Genomic DNA, 20722 nt, shown 5'->3' with positions numbered 1-20722 from the left:
TGGGGAAAAAAATCTGTTTTGCTTACTGAGTTCCACCAGCATTCTTCATGTGGAGGCTTCTTAAATACTTGCCACTCAGGCATAATATCTGCACATTCTTCTAAAACGTGAAGTCAGCATGCTTTTCAAAATGGATCCACTACATAACTGCCCTTCCATTCTTCTTCCAAGGAGTAACAAGCCTTTGTCATTTTCTTATCTGACCATTTATAATACCTACTTAAATGAGTATTACTACATTATTTTATGGATTTGTCTCACTAGACAATGCTTCCAGAAAGAAAAGAAAAAAACACACTTGTGGATTTACTATTTAAGACTTTTCTGGTCATGTATCTTTTGTGTGCTTAAATGGAGGAAGAAATAAACTGTATAATATTCCTGACTTTCTTACTTCCTTTCATTCATAAGGAAAAAGCACATGGAATAACCATAATACTTTCATTTTGCCAGCTGAACGTGAACAATATAAAATATTTCCACCACAGAAATAAAACTCATTTTTTCACAGTATGAAGACAGAGACTATGATTGAACAAACCATGCATCTCCATGCAGGAAAGCCTTACAAATATTGCCGTAAGCCTACGTTTAAATGACTTCCTCAGTAAGGCTCAACAGTAAGGACAACAAATCAAAATTTTCTAATGATTATTTTCATTTGTTCAACATTGTTTTAAAACCATATTAATGTTAGTTCAAGCAGTTCACTTTTAAAAATCCAGAAGTACCTAGCTAAGTTATGAAAACAAACCCAGACTTTCATGTTATTAACTGTGATGAAGAACTTCAGACATGAGATAAACCACAAACAAAACTCTGAGAGGTTGAGTGCCTTTATCCTAAACTGGGTCTATTCAGTGGAAGTTCACACACAAGCTTTTACTAAGCTATTTTACTAAGTGAAGTATTTTAAGTTTTACTTTATTATATCCTTTCAAAGTGTCAGAGTGCACTTAATTTGGTATTTTTGGTACAAGTACAGCCTCCTGCAGCACTGCTGCAAAGTAGTCCCTGTATAACTAAACTTCTGGAATGGAACCAGACCAGAGCATTATTACGTGTTTCATTTTTTAAGTTATATTGCAGTTGTTTTTCAGAGAAAATTAGGAAAAAAAAAATTGCATCAATTTCAGGGCAAGAACTTTAAACACATATTTTATCACTTTATCAAGTACAGAATTTCCTAATGAAAGAATGGCAATTAATTTTAGAACTGACAAGACTGCTCGGAGTGCAGATGACTGCCAAATTTTAGAAAATTGTCTCTGAATTTTCTTAACAGCTTTTGTGGTTAGAATTAAAAAAACTTTCATGCACATTTCCTATCATCAGGCTACTGTTAAGTAGGCTTGGATTTCTACTGTTATTTACCTGATTTCTCATGTTGTTCTCACAACAATTTCAATTACCAGGAATCAAAAAAGAAAATCCAAAAACGTAAAATCCAGAGAGTTGTCAGCTTTTGAACCATGTTGGAGCCAGGCTGACTGCTGTGGACCAGCATGTGACTTTTCCAGTCTATGACTCACTGGTGATATAGGGCAAGAAGCAGTTCATGATCAGGTGGTCCACAGAAAACATGTGAATCACGAAGGGATAAATAACTTCCATATATTATTTGGTGAGTCTTTCATATATTAGTTGTTGACCTGATCAATCACTTTGCTGAGAAATTCTCTCCCCAAGAAGTCCAAAGGCAGTATCTTCCTATCACAATTTAATGACATGCTTTCTGTGGTTTAGCAGTGATTGAACAAGCAACGTTATCTGTTTGTGTTATGAAGTGCCTTGCGTGCACAATCCTGATCAGGACTTGTTATGCAAAACACTGTAAAGGCATGTAGTAAAAGGCCAAAAATACTTCAATCAAAATATACAAGGGACACAATGGAAGTATCCATGCTCCATTTTACAGCTGGAAACTGAGGCACATAGAAAGAAGTAAATTGTTGAGAGGAGTTGAGCTATAACATCTACTAACTCCTTCGGTACACAAAGGTGAATTCTACCTGGCCCCATGAACTTAATAAGTTAAGCTTAAATATTGAGCTGATACAGCTGGTCCCTTACAATTCTGGTGACCAGAGATGGGAAGTCAGTGGTCCCCTAATCATGGTTCTCCAATTCTGAGGTCTGGGCAGCCCAAGTTAAATACTGAGGTTATAAAAGGCATTAAGCCTCCACCGTTTCCTTCTCCTTACTTTTTAGGTGACCTCCTTCTGCTCTTTCAACCTGACAAACTTGAAAAAGCCTTTTTTGTTGTCTGACACCACAGTAAACAGTGTAAACTCAAGTTGATGTTTGGCATTTCACATTTTCTTCCTGCAGATGCAAACTACAGTTCTGTACTCTTTCTGTGAACCCAGGCCTTGCTTGCAGAGGTCAGATATTTTCCAGTTTATTTCCAGGCAGAGTTCCCTGTTCAGACAGGCCAAGCTTCTGCCCCACTTACTTGACTTTGCCATACAGTGGGATACACACTCAAACTGTTGTGGTTCAGAAACATCCTCAGGTACCCTCTGGGATCTCTCTAGCCGCTTGCTCTATTCTGCACCTGCTGCTGCTGCTTCCATTTCTGCTGCAACTACCAGGGCTTCCTGCAACTTCCTGCCATTTTGAACTGCTCAGTATGATATAGATACTACTTCAGATTTCATGTACTGGAATTTACAGAAACACAGAGCACTCACTGAAACCAGACAGTGATAGATCTTAACCAGTGGCTATGTAGCTGCTTTTCAGGCTGTCATTAAGTGGACGACGAATGTTCAATTCTATGGAATGCACAACTCTCAAGATGCTTTTGGTAAAACCAGAGAGGAAAACACTGTTCCAAGAGCTAATCTGGCATGCCACAGTAACATCATCTTTTAATAGGGCTGATACTCCGGTCTAGCAGTTCACTGGTATCAAAGCAGATAATCATTTCCCCTTCCTTTTCTACTACCCACAGATGCTGTCCCATCAACCTTCAGGTGTCTTACTTAACATTGCCTAGATGGACATGCAATTCTGGGTTTTGTTAAACTATTCCAAGATGCCTCCACCTTCCAATGTTAACTACACCTGTTCTATTAAGCCATGTGACAATAACTTTTAAAATCAACCTTGTCCACTTTCTCCTGAGATGAGTATAGGACTCCCAGATAAGAAGTTAATGCATTTCAGCTGAGTGGCACTTAAAAGCACTTTACAAAAATTGCAAGAGATTTGTTGTGTGTTTTTTTTCCTAAGGTAGAACAAAAATATTATGAAGACCACAGTAATAGTCCTAAGAAGCTCTCATCCTCTTCTCTGTGCACATACAGTTGACAGTGTTTTCTCTCGCTGTAAAATAAGCATTTAGCTTCAGTGAAATTCTGCTTTTATCTGCTACCTAGCCTAAATCAGGCAAACCACATTCCACAAATTTGCCAAGTCACAATAGAAAATCTTGTGGTTACTGACTGCTAAAATCTTCAACATAGATTAAACAAATCTAATGATGTCCAGCACAGCTATGTTTCCAAGAATCAATAAAACTCAGAGGGAGGCATTTGCCATATATGATATGTATCTGATGTATAAGTACAAGAAGAAATTAAATTCTTCGATCAGGGATGCACTTACTTGATATGGAAGAGTGACTACTTGTCTCTGGGACACCTGCTTCAAGGGTTGGTGCAGAAGATGATTCTCTTGGCATTTCCAGAGTTGAAAGCCCTTTGGCAGCAGGATCTACATACAGAGATTTTACTTAAAATGTCAGTGTTCAGAATTGATAAATATTTTCCATCTGCTTTCACGCTGGATGTCTTTTTCACATTTCTTCAATCATCCATTCACCATCTGGCATTTGCAGCATTTCTAAAAGAACTCAGTGGTAATGTTTACAGATGCACAGGGATTTATTACTTAAAATCACTTTTTGAAGGAGATTTGTACATACGCCCATTTAGAGCTCAGAAATAACTAATGCACGTACAGTTTGTTTTCAATCCTGTTCACAAATTAATTAACAGAACCACCAACATGTAAATATGTATCTGTGCTATAAAGAGGCTCAGGCACGAAATTCTGTATCCTACAGTTGTGAGGTTGAAGAAACAATCGCCATTTTGCATATTTAATTCAGAAATCACTTTTGTCAGAAGCCCTTCTAACACATACGGATGTACAACAGGATGACAAAGCTCAAATAAGGCTTTGAACTTACAATCACTGTTTTATGATGGTGATATTAAGCCTACTTAAATTAATTACAACAAATATGTTCTCAAATAAATTAGTTCGTAAGGCTAAAACAAAGGAAAACAGATGCATGAGACACATTAAACTACCCAAGTAACTAAATTACCTAGTTATGCAAACTGACTGTAACGTAAGTGAGCATTTAATGAGTCACTGTGATTGGTTTATGCTCCCTTTGGATGACATATGTAGATGCCTGCCAACAAATGACTATTGTATATAAATCCTAGATTTCATGTGGCTTTTCAGAACTGGGTCAGTCCTTTCAAGATGTTTCAAGGATGTTTTCGTTAGGGAATTCATGAAAACTTACTAGTGGTCCTTACAGTTAATTAAAAAAAAAAAAAAAATTGAATCCAAATGCTTTTAATGACCATTCTTCTCAAAGAACCTATGTGAAAGGTTCAAAAGCACTTGGCTCTCTTGTTTTTACAAAGCTTCAGCAACTTACTGGTACTACAAATGGGACACTCAGCCTCAAACAAATGTAACAGCGCAGCTACGATCACATAGAACGATTTCTCCTCGTAGAACTGAGATATCACAAATTCATGAATCATAATTGGAAATTATACCGTGGTTCCCTCTGAAGTAACTGAGAAATAAGTGAGGTCAAGCATACATAAGTATTACTCTTCTCTTCAAAGAATTGAGGCCTGGAGGATTTTTTGATTTTATAATTAATGTATGTTTTTAAAAAGACTGATAAAAACCCAATCTCTGAAAAATCCTGAAAAGAAATAGCCACAGAAGAGGCAGCAGAATACATTTTTAACACTGTTCTAGACACATTCAGTTGAAATCTCTACAGTTAAAACGTACTTTCTCTCTACCTGAACTAAGTACCTAGTAACAAAGCCCTGTATTGAAATGATCTGAAAAAAACTAAGGATAAAGGAAGTACTCCGTAGTTTTCCAGCTAGCATTTCAAATCTTTAATAAGTACAAGCCTTGTAAACTTTATGTATATCCAACTACAGTATAAAAACAAAACATGAATATCTTTGTTACTAAATGCAATCTGTAGTTAATCCCATGTGCTCTTAGCTGTGCTAAGTTTGCTTTCCAGTTTGCTTTCCACTGCCTTCTGTCCGCAGAAGAAATAAGAGACAAAAATCACTATCTCAAGAGAATGACCAGCATAATATGGACTAGATTAACAGGATAAAAGGCACAGAAGAATGACAATTTTACTGACTGCTCAAATAAAGAAGTCACAGAGTTCCACTCCCTAACTTTAATATGAGGGACAGTGTATTTGTCATTGAACTCAAACTTCCTTTTCACATGAGCTCTCCCCTGGCCGTGCATGATAGCTGCATGGTTAGTACATTCCTTGTGAAAAACAAACACCTGGAAAATTTCAGCTAGTTCAGATTGCACCAGATCACATATCTTTCTCTGTATACCTATCTATTACAAAAACCTTCCCAATATGTCATTAAGACAGCATTTTCAGCTCACCTGCTTCCTTCTGTTCTCCCAGCTTGTCAAGGATGTTAAAGGAAATGTCCAGGTATTCTCTCTGAATAGCACTCACAGCAATCTTCCTCTGCTTCCTCTGGCGGGGGACAATCTGAATCTTAAATTCTGACTCCTCAGTCTCCTCTTCTTGTTTTTGTTCTGTGTTTTGTTCAGTATCAGACTCTGGGTTGTTACCAAGTTTATCACTTTCGGTTTGCTTTTCAGAATCCTCAGGAACTTTAATGAGCACTGTTTTAACATTGGGACTTGGAATTGCTCCGCTAGGCCTAATTTCCTCCACATTGAGTTCAGAGTTATCATCAAGGGACGTTTCTGGAAGGGCAAATGACTTCTGCAGCAGGTCCCTTTTCTGTTTCAGTGTTAGTGAGTTCCCACAGGAAACGTCATGAAGTTCTTCAGGCTTACCTAAATCCAAAGAGTTCTTTTTATCTTTGGGAGAAGTAGAAAGGATGTCCTCTATTCCTGCTGAAGTGCTGTTGCTTGTATCCTTAGAGCTAAAGTCTTTGGAGCAATCTTCAATGCTGAACTGGACTAGAGGTGTTGTGCTGAGGCTGAGCGCAGAGATGTTGATAGGTGTTGAGGGAGATGACACAGTGGTTTTGCCAGAGACCTCATCATTTAACTGGTTTATTGTTTCTTCTTCATCACTCTCCACTATTCTTAGAGGAGGAAGTGGTTCAAAGACTAAAGAGTCACTGTCTGAAGTGGAAAGTACTGAATGCTTTTCGGGGCCTGACGTTGAGTCAGAGGACAAATCTATCAGATCTAAATCTTCCTTGGGACCAGTAGGTTTAACTGGAGAGTCCACCTTCACTTCAAAAGTTTCCATGCAGTTTAACCTAACTTCTGGTATGACAGGTCGTCTTGTTTCCTGGAAACTCTCTGCAGAAGGAGGATTTTCTTGTATTTCTATATTTTCAGCTTTAGTAGAAGAATTCTGTCGAGATCGTCCGTAATCACTCTGCCTGTGTATCGTGTAAGCAGCAGGGACAGGTGGTTTTTCTAAGTCACATCGATCTATGCAGGACTTCCTGCGATGTTCATCTAATGTAAACAACAGGGAGTCTGCATTCCCTATATCAAGAGATTTTTGTTTTAGAGAGCGTAGTTTTTTTTTCTGAATGCTTTCTTCTCTCACACAGCGTAGAATACTGTCTTGTAAGGCCCCCGTCTCTCTATATTCAGCCAGCTCTATTTCACCTGATTAAAACAGAAAGAGCTAATACTACCTTAGTTGGAAACTTCTGCAAGATATCTTCATCTCACAATTCACTGGCATTTCAAATACAAAACCAGTATTAATCAAAACTCTCTAAAATTTGTTTTCACCTCAGAGACATATCGTATTGATTTTTACAAATTAAAAGAGATAAACAAAGCAATAATTACAAAAAAAAAAAAAAAAAAAAAACCTACACTGAAATAATGGGATTTGTCCAAATTCTAGTCATCCCAGATAGATGCAACCTGCAGGCAGACTGCATAACCCTATGCATTGGATAGAAGATTACACAGTCAAGTAATTTCTAAGGACATTTGGCATGGCTGTGTTTGTTATAAAAAGCAAAGGAAGAAATTAGCTACACAGACCATTTTGAAGAGGTTTCAAAATAACTTTGGATTACAGCATTGTGGACATGCATGCAATAAACTCTACAAAGAAATGTGGTAATTTGAAACTATAAGTGGGAAATTGTATTTCTGCATGAGTAAGATGAGAAAAAAAAAATCATACTTCTCTGAGCATTCATCTCAACTGGTTGATATTTCACCATTTTGCTGCCACCAATTCTTTTCAGTCTTGCAAAGAATGTTTGAGATTCTTTATTGCAAGGCCCAGTTGGTGTATCATGAATGTCAGACTCATCAAAAACACTGTCTTCCTCTGCTGGAGAAAGAAAAAACGTTATTAATCTTCACAAAGTGTAATTCCTTGACTGAAAAGCTGTCAATATGATAAAGCCTCAGCTAAGTTTTCAACTAAATTTGAAGAGTCATCTGAGTTTTGTTTAAAAACAAAACAAAAAAACCTAAACACCAATAGAAAATAGCTAGAACCTCTCCATTATTTTTACATCATGAATTCAAGTCAGAAAGAGCAGAGATAAATGGAAAATGGGCTACAACAAAAGCATATTTATGCTTTTACCATTCTAAGCTGACATTTTCCTACTAACAGCACAGATTCCTTAGATGAAAGAAACAATAACTTTGGACACTAACTTGAGTAAATAACTGTCTATACTGCTCAATGAGAAACTGTAAGTTGCAGGAGATGGGAATTAGTATGACTGCAGGGTCTATAATAAACAAAAAAGGAAAGTGAAAAAGAAAAAAAAGAACAATAATCTTGAATGGCTGGTAATAGTAATGGAATGAAATCTAATAATATGAACTATGAAAATGTTAATCTGAGTAGTAATAGTAAAGCATTATGGTTGAATTTGAGAACCTGTGGTTGGAAATGGCAGAAAGGAAGACAGACATAAGTCCATCTATGCACCAAAAAATAAATACATTGCCTATATGAAATAGCTACTTAAAAAAAAAGGAAAGGGAAAAAAAAAAAAACATATTTATAATATGTCTCATTAGGCACTTCCTTAGGATTCAAGAGAAGAAATAAATTTTGCCCTGTCAATTCTATTAGGTGGGCATGGAGAGCAAGTGCATTTGGTGTTGAGGAATGAGAAGGAGGCATAGAAGTCGAACAGCTGGAATGGTCAAAAACTGAAGGCATAAACTGAACATTAATGTCTTTAGCCTTCAAAATGGCAGAAGTTTCTACTAGATGTGAAGTCCTGAAACAACCATCTTAAAGCATCAGGGATAAGAAAATTAATCGATAAGATGAAAAAAAACATCAAAGAAAGTTGATAATATGAACTTCTGTAGGGACTGGGCTAAATAAATCAAGAGACTACTTTTGACCTAATCTTACACCAACTCACACCATCACAGTACCTGTAACAGCTAGCAAGCAGTAGAGAGTTAACAATCAAATTCAGACTCCAAGGAATGAACAAGTCTTCTGCCTTTAGACGTAAGTATCATACACGTTTGCATCTGAGCTACTCAACTTTAGGTCTGAGTTCATCACTCCCACTTTTAAATATCTGCTATTTGGTACTATGCCATGTTACCATAAATTAGTTTTGTCACTATTTTTAACATCTGCTTTAAGATAAGATGAAACATACATCTTAACCAACTTATTTCTTGATTCTAGACCACTAGAGAATGTGCGTATATGCTTGGTCAGATGAATTACACTCCCTATATCTGAATATAGAAATAATGCAGTGAAGGGTGGTTGCAAATGTTATGTATGTGTACAATCAGTTAAAATTCTCATTAAAAAAGCACTACCTAGGTGTGCAACTGCACTGCTCAGCCTAAGGCACCCTCTCTCCAAAAGTGAGGCTGCTGTGCTATGCTTTGTCTACAAACAAACAGTGAATTTATTTATGTTGCGATAGAGGGTTATAGGTAGTCAGATAATTCAGACCTTGGACTTAATTCTAAGGATTATGTTCTAAATTTTAGACCACATCTGCCCATTTCTACATCATCTGTGATACTTCATGGATTAAATAAATGACTATCAAATAAATGAAAGTGTTTAAAGTACCTTTTTCCTTTTCACTGTATCGGCTTATGTTACTGTTGTCACTATACAAAGGACCAGCAGTTGCATGGGGCTTGCAGCTGTGATACTGAGCATTGAGGGTATTGACTGTGATATGGATTAAGTGAAGTACAATCTTGCTGATTTCACAGTCTCTGTAGGGGTACTGTTCAGTGAAAGAGAAAAACTTCAGCTTAAAACTCAACTTTTCTCCATGGATAAACATTTAGGCAGTAAAACAGAAAAAATGACAAGAATATTGTCAGCTTGGATGCCCTCTGCCTTCCTTTGATCATACATTTCTAAACACATGGTAAGGAGCAGGACTGTTTTCAACTTCATACAGATACTTCAATATAGTCCCTATTAAGATTTAATATATTGCTTTCTTGACTTGTACGGCAAAACCAATTGTACATAGTAAAGTAAAAGTTCTTATCTTCCAAATGCTGTATGTCAATTTGCAGGTACCATTCATTTTTAGTGTCTCCACTTCCTTGCATGTTCTGTATAACTGCAAGAACTTTGTTAAGGATATCAAAAGTATTCACAACTATGTTTCAGGGTGTAAACATCCTATATTTTAACAACAATCACAGAAGCATCATTTAACTAAAGAGTAAAAGCTAATAAGCTGACTCCCCATTTAAAAGTTATTATTTGTTTCTAAAAAACCTAAATATTATTTATGACCTTTCTAATTTTTCAACCTTTATATACCATTTTACAGTTTTCAAACCTATATATTTCCTTCACAGTTAACTATGGAAAAGACAATATAGACAGCAGGAATAACAGGTCGGTAGCATAGTTGAAAGCCTAATTACTTTGGGCTCTGAAATTAAACACAAAGGGTAAGCAAATCAGAGGTGTACTTTGCAGCTTCTTTCATTTGCAGTACAGTTAGGTATTCCATGTAATAAATTTCACTTTTAAGTGTGAATTTTAAGATAAACAGCACCTCTTTGGGACCACTCACCTTATAGAGAATGACAAGTAAAGCCTTTAACCACATCTGCCGAATGTGAGGTTTGAGGGACCAGAGAGAGCAGCGAGGAGGCTGCTGAAAGTAATGCCTTAGCTGAGGACAAGTGCAGTATTTCAACACCTGCACCACCAAAGGAAGAAGGTGTTTTCCCAGGTTGATGTTGTAGTCCATCACCTGAAAAGAATATCAGCACAGGGATTAGCTCACCAAATCAGCTCCACTGATGCGATAAAGCAAAATAATTCAGTTTACATATCAGTTAAGTGAAAACAAACGTTTTTATGGTAGTCTGACTATCAATTAAAAACTTTTGCCAGTTTGTCAGGCTCTCATTTTAGCTAGATAGGTAAAATGAAACAAAGGAAGATGCATTCTGAAAGTTTTCCATCTGCGCAGTCAGAATACTAATATACTTTGTCACGTCCACAACATATATCATGCAGGGATAGCCTTATATTATGGCACAAATTGGTTGTGCTTTAATAGATAAAACTATGCTCTATATATCCCATGTTTACCAGACACAATGCAATTATGGGTTACTTCTTGTTGTTAGTTGGTTTGTTTTCTAAATTAATGTTGTACTAACAGTTTTCACTGTTTTCTTGTCAGTTTTGAAGCAACTCTCCAGTCTGTCCAGGTCTTGTTGAAAGACTGTGCTGCCATTTAACAAGACCAGGACAGACTAGAGAGTTGGGCAGAGAGGAGTCTGATGAGCTTCAAGAAGAGCAAGTGTAGAGTCTTGCATCTGGGGAGGAATAACCACATGCATCAGTATAGGTTAGAGATTGACCTGCAGGGAAGGACCTGGGTATCCTTTTGGACAGCAGTTTGGCCATGAGCCAGCAGTGTGCCCTTATGACCAAGAAGTCCAATGGTATCCTGTGGTGCACTAAAAACAGCGTGGCCAGCAGGTCGAAAGAGATGATCCTCCCCCTCTATTTTGCCCTGGTGAGGCCACATCTGGAGTACAGTATCCAGCTCTTGGCTCTGCAGTTCAAAAAGACAGGGAACTCCCAGAAAGAGTGCAGTGGAGGGTGACAAATGTTATTAAGGGCTTTGAACATTTCCCATATGAGGAAAGGCTGAGACCTGGGACACTTCAGTATGGAGAAGAGAAGGCTGAGAGGGTATCTTATCACTGTTTATAAACATGTGAAGTGCAGGAGTTGAGCTGATGTGATCAGACTCTTTTCAGTGGTAAGCAACAGTAGAACAAGGGGCAGCAGTCACAAACTGCAACACAGGAAGTTCCATACTAACACAAGGAAGAAAGCAATGAAGCACTGGAACAGGCTGTCCAGAAAGGTTGTGGAGTCTCCTTCTCTGGACATATTTGAGACCTGGCTGGATGCCTACCTGTGTAATCTGCTGTGTGATTTTTCTTTAAAGCTTTATGTCCAGGAAACAGTAGTTGAATCAGACAATTTCAAGGACCCGCAAAATCCTTGTCCCTGACACTGACAAAGAATGGTTATTGTCTAGGAAGGTACAACAGCAGAGCAAGCTAACGCCAGCACACCCCCCTGTCGCCTTCCCGCAGTTTAAGTGGATTTGGTGCTTTAACAGGGTACTTGTCCATCTAAACAGACACAAATGTTTCATGCACATCATCCATTTCCTTCAGGTCTTCATGTTCTGATTTTGCTTTTATTACAAGAAAGGGATGGGTCTAATTTATGAACACAAAGCCTATCTCTCAAATTTCCTCCTGAACAAGATGACTAAAGTTTAGTCCCTGCAAAATTCTCTAGTTTGATGCACAGTTGCCTCAAATTTTATTGTTATGTGCATATACCTAAACAGATAAATGCTCTGTCTATCTTTGTGTGGTTACCCTGTTGAATAGATGACATATAATCACCAAATATGGTTCTTCCCTGCAGCGTGCCTTGTCCTCTCAGGATGACATACAATTATATAACACAGTTAGGAAAAAATCATCCATACAAGGAAGACAGAACTCGGCCTTAACGCAGCACATAATGTAATGCAGATGTGTCTTAACTGAGCAGATCCATTTTTTAAGATGTCACAGGAAGATCTGGAATAAATAATACTGCAAACACTGAGCAGAACTCAGCCTGGGATACAGAGCCTGAAATGGCATAGCTAGGCTCTACCCCTGCTGTACTTCCCCCCTGAACACAACTGTACAACATTGCCACCATGTGGGGCAATACTGAACTGGTTTCAAAAAACTGCTTCTAGGGAGGGGAAGATACATCTTTCAAGGACAAAAAGCTGAAAACAGCCCTACAGCTAGAGGAAAAAAATCCTCCCAAAATACAAGTTAGTTTTGGTGCGTGCTACATGGAGGAAATCACAGAATCATAGAATCATTTGAGTTGGAGGGGACCTTTTAAAGGTCGTCTACTCCGATTCCCCTGCAACGAGAAGGGACATCTACAGAAAATGTAGCCTACTGAAACTCCATTTCATTTCAAAGGAAGCAGGATTCAGCTGAAAAGCTTTTCAAACAAAAATTGTGAATTTGGCTATCCTGAGATGTTTCAAAGACAGAGGAAAAGGAAGGTAGAGACTGATATTTAGATTGTGTTAACTGAAAATCAGATCAGTGTTGGTCACTGAAGTTTGGGTATCCAAACCTCAAAAACACATTTAAAAAAACATGGAAGATACTGTCTAGAGATCTAAATTACCACTGCCAGACACTCAATAAACCATAGCAGGCCTGAAACTACTTTTACTCAAATCAGCTTTGAAGTGTGCAAGTGAGGAATCATTCCAATTAACAATGTACAGAAATGATGCTCCGAGACAATGAATCAGGATGCATTTGCTGCTACTCAGTATAGATTAAAATCTTCAATTTTGCCTATGAAACACCAATACCTGATGATGCTTCACCGCAAATAAAAAGAATATTCTGCAAGCATGAAGCATTTTTCATCCTAGGATCAGAAACTGCTCTATCAGTAAGAATCAAGCCTTAGAAAAGCGTTACGAGGTAAGAAATTGCAGCTCTCTTTACTTTGAAGATGAAGAAAGAAGGCATTATTTTGGTATAAATGCAGCTGTGCTACCACCATTTCAACAACGGGTGAAGAGAAATAGCAGGAAAAAAAAAAACAAAAACAAAAAACAAAAAAAAAAAACAATAATTGATAATTGCCTTCACCTACTTGTGCTATTCCAGCAATAAAGGCATTAAAGCAGGTGGAAACACGCATTTTTTGTGGTGCAATCATGAAGCATCCTTCCTGCTGATCATAACCAAGCAGGACATACAGATGGCGCTTGACTGTGTTGAAAGCTTTAGCGCTGCTGATGTCCGACTCAGCACTGCTTTCATCCTTTGCCATGAACTTCATTAGCACAGTGATCAGCTGGTGAACAGTCTGGTGATCAATCCCAGCATCCTCTGGCAGTAAGTCTTTTATCGTATTATCATTCTCTGGGGAGGGTTGTCCTATCATTACAAGAGAAACATTAGTATCAGTTATGTAAAAACTGCAAAAAGGATACAGAATATTCCACAAATTTCTTCCAGAGTTAATTGCCCCATTTCCACGTGGATGAGGTCACAGGAGAGATAGGCATGCATTTCTGAGGGCAGTGTCTCACTGTTGCCTCACTATCATAGAAAAATAGAATCACCAATGTTAGAAAAGACTTCCAAGATCACCCAGTCCAACAGCTAACAGCACATTAATACCTACCATGCATACCAAATTCCATTTCTCAGCTTTCCTGTGTTTAACTGAACTGTTTATCTTCCCATCATAGAATCAAAGATTGACTTGGGTTGGAAGAGACCTTAAAGACTATCTAGTTCCAACTCCAGCCATAGGCACAGTGGTCACCTACTAGGTCAGGTTGCCTCGGGCCCCTTTTGTGCCTCTCTGCCAAACTGAGTATTATCATACCTTTTCATTTATGTTCATTAAGAGAATAAAATCTCATGGCCACCACATTCTCAGCTGGCAAGATTTTCTGCCTTTCCTCAGCGAAGTGTGGACATTAGTCTTTGCCAGTAGAGAATGTATCAAATGGTAAAAAGGAGATAAAGTTCCAGGCAAAAATACTTTTCTTTTAATACCGAGTCCATATATTTCTAAAATAACTTTTGCCAAACGTAGGCACAATCATTTATTAGGTTTGACACTCCATGTAGTGTAACTTTTTCCCAGAGAAGTTTAAAACTTACTTCATAAATATTGAATAGAAATAATCAAACAATAATACTTAGCACTGTTGTCATATGAAAGACTAGAAGATACTAAGCACGAGGAAGTTAGGGTGCTGGTTCTCACTGCTCAAGCAGAGCAGACTTGCTGCAAGCAACAGCCACTGGACACGTATTTTCATTTGCAATCTCATATTTTTAAACTATAGTATCTCCCATTACTTTTTAGACCACTTGCCCTCACTAGAACTCTCTAGTAACTATCTTCAGAGTTTTCTTCTTCCTTCTCACTATCGGTGTAACACCTTTTCTATTACTAAAGTTCTTTAGCAATAAGCGTTCCCCCTACAGTAACAACGGAGTTCTTGGAAAGCAAAAGCTACTTCACACATCAGCGTATCAGATTATTTTATTAAATCATTATGAATATGTGTATGGCTAAAGCACAGTGAGGAATATTATTCTAACTACTTCTATTTTAAAATAGTCATTTAAACGAAACATTTCTGTATAAATAAAACGCGTCCTATGTGCAATAAAAATTATTCTGTCTGAGATAATCAAGAAAGAGAACAGATAATACTATTTTGACAGAATCAAAGAGGGAAACACTAAAATTAAGTTTTTCTTACATCACTATTTTTAATTTGTTCTGTAAATACTATTGCTGCTAACTAAAATTTTTGCTAAAATGTATCAGTTGGATTTTCTGATGTGTGCTTATAAGTCTGTCTAACAGTGAATAACTGTGATAAAGCAAGCTGGTATGAAGCAGAATTACAAGATGATCTACTTGTACTCATTTAATAATATATGAATCCTGTCAATTATTGGAAATAACCCTTATTGAAAGAACTGTTAAAATTGAAGTTTCTAGAACAGAACCTACAAGCAAGATTAACTCAAAGTATGATCTTGTATTATACAAAGATTAGTTCTAGATCTAGAAATAAAAACAGATGAGTATAAGAACTAGTTCATTCAAGTGGTATACAAAAAAATAAATGCTTTTCTATAACAGATGTACAGACTGTGTTTAGGAGTTGATTCATCCCTCAGAAGATATGCTCAGTACTGTCAATGCAAGGAGTTAAAAACCGTGAGTCAAACCTTCAAAAAACAAAATTAAGATTTCAGAGAATTTATAAATGCTGGGCAGGAGCAGAGGGACAGCCATTTGTCTTCTAATTTTGAAGGCATCTGTGATAACCTTGAATTGCATTTTCAGATTTTTTTTCACATCAATATTTACTGTCTACCTGCAATGTTTTATATGTATCTTTTGGTGAAAGCCACTAATTAGGTGAGCCTGGAACTCAAAAGCTGAAAGTCTGAAATAACAAAACATATTTAACAAAATCACAATGGTTAACAATGCCTACCGTGAGACTGACACTTCTAATGTGACAAGTTTCTTTAAGCTCCACCTATAGCAGATGAATGGTATCATTAAATGAGCAACAATCATTTGCTGATATCTCTCCTCTTCACACTATGATTTCATTGTCAGTGACAACCTGCATACATATTATGTAATGAACTGGTTGATTTCTAAGTCTCACTGGGTTAGCTTAATAGTAGTATAACCAGTGCTAATTCTGAGACTCTCCCAGTCCATTCCACAGCACTTGGTCAGCAGCCACAGTGGCAAGATTCTCCTGTTTAACTAATCACCCAATAAGACAATCAGTTCTGATTCTGAAGTTGTGTTGGTTGGAAATATTGCACGTTCTGAGAAATTAATGTGAAAAGAGATGAATCAGAGGAATTTCACTTCCAATTGGTCAGTCTACAAAGGTCTAGCCAGAACAAGAACTGTCAGCAAATCATAATTGTTTAAAGACTATGTACTTACTTGAACCCTGCTGAACTAACTATTCTATGCACACCTGACAAAAAAGTTGTCAGTAAATATAAAATAATGGACTTACAACATCTGTAAGTATACAGCATGGAAAAGAGTAATAACTACAATCAAAAACAATCCAGACATCAAAGATCAGGCTGAACACAAATAACCCATGGTGCCACCATACTAAAGATATGCTATTTTCAGGAACAATGAGACCAGAGAATGAGACCAATGGCAGCAATAGATGATTGCTTCTGAACAACCTCTCTCCAGACCTGAACTACTAAGTACAACAAAGGGCAAATCTAGAACAAAACAAGAAACTACACCCTTTGGAACTATGTTGTGACTTTTAGATAGCTTACAACTTGCACAGGGTTTTCTCAGGAGCCAGCAAGCCAGTACTTCATTTGCCTGTTTCATCAAAACACTCACTTCAAACCCACCTGGTGTTTGCTCTGGTGTTCCGCCAAGTGCTGGAGCAGACTGCTCATGTCTGGTCAAGCTCACAGCTTAAAAAAATTAAAAAACAACGACAACAAACAAACAACAAAAAAAAAAAACACAACTGTTTAAGTAAATCGTATTCATGTCTTACGCTTCAGCATACATTCAGTACTAGCATATTTATGTCCATTTGCTCATGCAGTGTTGTCAAGGCAATGAGTGTAACCATTTGAAATGTTACACCATGTACTGTAACTCTAGTTCTCTCGATCATTCAGTTTTTTCTGGTGGAAGTGTCATCACACAGGAACACCTGTGCAGGATCAGAAATCAGTCAAGAAGGATTACATAAGAGTCCCAATATACAGTGCTGCCTGGTTTGAAGAAAATAAATCATATAGCAGTTCACTAACATCCAAGTTTTAACATTTTGTCTGTTGTCAATATGTGGGTAGGAGCAATGGAAGAGGTCCAATCTGAATACAAATCCATGTTTGTAAAATTCTCTAAAAGAGTATGTTCAAGCTTTAGTTTTGCTTGGAAAAATATGTGTACATTGCTTCATAGAGGCTTAAGATTTTCCATCACCTAGGCCCTCCTACACAAACTGGCAGGAAGAATGTGTTGCATGGATATGATCTTGTAATTTTATTCACAAAGGAATTCTGAAGACATCTACATTTGATTCATTAACCGTTGTTTTTAAAATTCCTAAGCATATGCTGCATACACTGATGGGTAATTACAATTAATAAATTAGTAACAATTGAATTTTTCCATAAATGTATTGATTTAGACAAAATCACTGTGTATTAACCACAATTAAAAATTAAGATGCATCCACAAACTAGTTTTGGAGCATTTTTTTCTGATATTTTAAACAGATCATAGGTATAATGTTTGTCAATATTCTTTGTCAAACTCACTAATAATATCTGAATACTGCCCAAATTGATCGGAAACCTAGTTTTGCTATCCTATTTGGAGAAATACTGACAATTCCGTTGTGTACCCAACAATAGGATACAATCCTAAGGGAGACAAAAACATAAATAGATACTCAACGAATTTTGGTGGTTAAGGTTTCTGGAAGGGAGAGCGCTCTCTTTGACTCCACTGGTCCCTTCACACTGTCCCTCAGGGAACGCACACTCTTCTGACGATTACGTGCGAAACGAGCCCTCTTGATCTTCCACATTGCTGCATCACTGAGGTTGGCGACATTTGTCCGGACAGCAGTGATAGCTTTGCAAATGCAATTGACCAAGTTAGGATTCATTCCACAGCATGGTGAGGCCCTAGTGCTGCCAAGTGCCAAATGCAACTGGGCCCCCAGTCCCACTGAAGTCAAGAAAGATTCATATGGGTTCAAGGGGTCCATCTGCAAGGAACTCAATTGCATGTTCTCATTCTGAAACCCATAAAATCCCAAAGAGCTTAACTGTGTTAAAAAGTAATGGTGTCCCTTCTATCTTCTTTCTGGAAAAGAAGACTGGAAAAAGGCTCTTGGACTAAAAATCTGAATTTCAGGCTAAAGAAATATGAGGAGCTCCCTATTTAAAATGGCAGAAATCTCACAAGTATGATCACACTTACTGCAGTCTTACCAAACGTGGCATATAGTTTTGTCTCAGACTAATCTCATGTTCTGCCTACACCTAATCATCCTGGATCTGAACGGTTCCTCCAAAATTCTGTGAAGGCGATTATGTTTTTATAGTTTGTTATTAGCAGTACCATTGCATGTCTGAATGAAGTCTCTAACATTTTTTTATACTTATGTCTATTGTGCATTCAAACACAGAGGTTTATTATGTAAGTGACCGAATCCAGTGACCCCATCTCTTGCACCACTTACGTCTTTCAGAGGACAGAGAAAGGCTCAAGAGAATCTTAAAAAATACTTTTTAAGTCCACATCTGCAGCTAGAGGAGAAAGAAACTAGTGCTGAGATTCCCTTCTCAGGCCTCAGCCCTCTGCTTTGGGTCAAGCTACTCACATACAAAGATGAAAATACTTATTCTACCTACATTCATTACATGGATGCAGTAGCAGCACCTGGGCTTTCTTAGGCCTTCATGCAAGTGTGGGAGAAGGCATTAAGCTGCTGAGGGACACATGTGTCCAAACAGCTGTTCCTAATCTCCTTCAGGCAAATCAGATAGAAAAAGATGTGCCTCACAGTCCAACACTTAGTTAAGGAAGTTTTTAATTATTCAACATATTAAACAGTAATGCACGAATTTATTTTTAGCCTCCACTAGTCAATGGAGAAAGGCATGGTATGCATCCAAAAAATCAAGCATGAACAGGACAAAATTTACAAACAATTTTGTTCATCAGTACACGAACAGCTAACCAAGCACTGGCTGGGAGTTCGTGTACTTCTTTTGCTGTGCCCCAGTGCATTTGTTTATGTTCAAGGACCATGCAACTCCTACGGCTATCCCTGTACAGACCATTACAGAACAGCGACAGGCATGATGCAGACTTTTGAGAATAGCATGCTGTTAGCATAAAAACATACACAGAAGAACTCAGTGGGATAATGCAGTTTGCAGTTGAGTAGCCACAGAAACAGACCATGTTTAAAAAATTGCCAAGACTGGCAATCAAATCCTAGTGAGAATAAAATATGAAGCCCAGAGGTACAATGAAATATAGCCTTGGCTGTATTTAGGCAGACAAAAAGTGCTCTTTGAGTTATTCTCTTCTAGCCTGAAAGTTTCAGATAGCTTAGACAAGGGAGGTCTACACCTCCCTTAGACCCTTCCAAGCAGCTGAAATTCCAGAAGCTCATAAAAGGTGGTCAGATTGATTTGGACGCTGCTTACTTGTTGGGAAAGGGAATTCTTTGTTGCAGTCCAGATGAAGCTGTGCTTCCAGAGACAAGGTCTCAAAGCGATTCACAAAGAACTCCCAGCTCAAAGCTGGAATATCCGCTTTTAGAAAATGAAGTAGCAAAAGCTTACTGAGAATTGTGGGCCTGTCCTTGACAACTGTGTCAAACTGGAAATCAAGGCAGAGACAAAGACCCTAAGGAGGAAAAAAAAAAAAAACAAAAAACAGTACTGAGATGTGAAGACTATAAACTTTTTTTTTTTTCTTTTTTTTTAAAGCAAAGGCATGACAAAACTCTAATTTCTGACTATTTGTATGGGATAAAGGTTTAGGTCCTTTTTTCCTACTCCTTTAAATGAGGGCTAATGCTTCAACTATCAATGGAAAAGTTAGGTAGGTAAGGAGATAAATTATATTTAGAAAGGAGAAATTTCCAAGGTTTTGAGGAATACAAAAGCATGGGCAAATGTCCTGCCCTACTACACATTTGATTCAAAAACCCACAAAGCTTGTTTGAAGAAGTTCTAGCAATGACTGCGACGCTGTACACCTGAAGCACTCCAAACACTGGGAGAAAATGCAGATTCTGTTTGAATGCATTTTTCCATATAATGAAACTACCTGTAAAGCTGGCCTCTTTATGGTGTCAAGTAATAATCCAGCTCTTGTAGCTACTGCTGGGTTGACATCTTCCACAGCAGTCAGGAAACAGCAGAATGCATGAGCCAAAGAGTACTTCAGTAGGTGATTTTTTGTCACAGAGTGGATATCCAAAAATCTGCACAATACAGCCACCTTCTCCACTGTAGCAGCCCCCAGAGAAAGAAAATATTAATATTAACTTAAGCAATGGCTTCTTTATGTCTTCTGTGTTTTGATTAGTACACCTCTCCTAGAAGTAAGCACATTTAGAAAGTTACAACAAAAAATAGCTGGGAGATGTTATCATGATTTTGGTTTTGCTTTGATTTTCCATAATGCCTTATGTTCTCCCTTATTCTAGTGCCATTGTTTTGCACCACACTATCTCCCAAGCTCTTCAAACCAGCTAAAAGATAATCTTCCATTACATGTTTCCTCACTTGCAGCGGAGAAAGC

General features: G+C 37.7%; 1 protein-coding gene across 19 annotated transcripts in view; it reads right to left on the bottom strand.

The window, feature by feature from the left end:
- UNC79 (unc-79 subunit of NALCN channel complex) overlaps positions 1 to 20722 on the bottom strand; it is a 96537-nt gene that overhangs the window by 40108 nt on the left and 35707 nt on the right. For 16 of the 19 annotated variants that reach the window (XR_014883736.1, XR_014883737.1, XM_085225536.1 and 13 more), the window contains 10 exons: positions 20246 to 20427; positions 19618 to 19819; positions 17849 to 18028; positions 16783 to 16848; positions 13481 to 13767; positions 10326 to 10508; positions 9350 to 9512; positions 7454 to 7606; positions 5698 to 6918; positions 3613 to 3720 (listed from right to left, as the gene is read on the bottom strand). Coding sequence is in view for 17 of the 19 variants with exons in the window: in XM_085225536.1 (XP_085081662.1) it covers positions 3613 to 3720; positions 5698 to 6918; positions 7454 to 7606; positions 9350 to 9512; positions 10326 to 10508; positions 13481 to 13767; positions 16783 to 16848; positions 17849 to 18028; positions 19618 to 19819; positions 20246 to 20427 (2745 nt within the window). In the remaining 2 variants the exon portion in view is untranslated. The remainder of the gene's footprint in view (positions 1 to 3612; positions 3721 to 5697; positions 6919 to 7453; positions 7607 to 9349; positions 9513 to 10325; positions 10509 to 13480; positions 13768 to 16782; positions 16849 to 17848; positions 18029 to 19617; positions 19820 to 20245; positions 20428 to 20722) is intronic. The other 3 variants (XM_085225537.1, XM_085225535.1, XM_085225541.1) reach the window with 2 other exon arrangements.

The sequence above is a fragment of the Meleagris gallopavo genome, chromosome 5, assembly GCF_905368555.1.
Source record: "Meleagris gallopavo chromosome 5, MGAL_WU_HG_1.1, whole genome shotgun sequence".
Lineage (NCBI taxonomy): Eukaryota > Metazoa > Chordata > Aves > Galliformes > Phasianidae > Meleagris > Meleagris gallopavo.
This window is presented reverse-complemented; position numbering and strand designations above follow the sequence as displayed.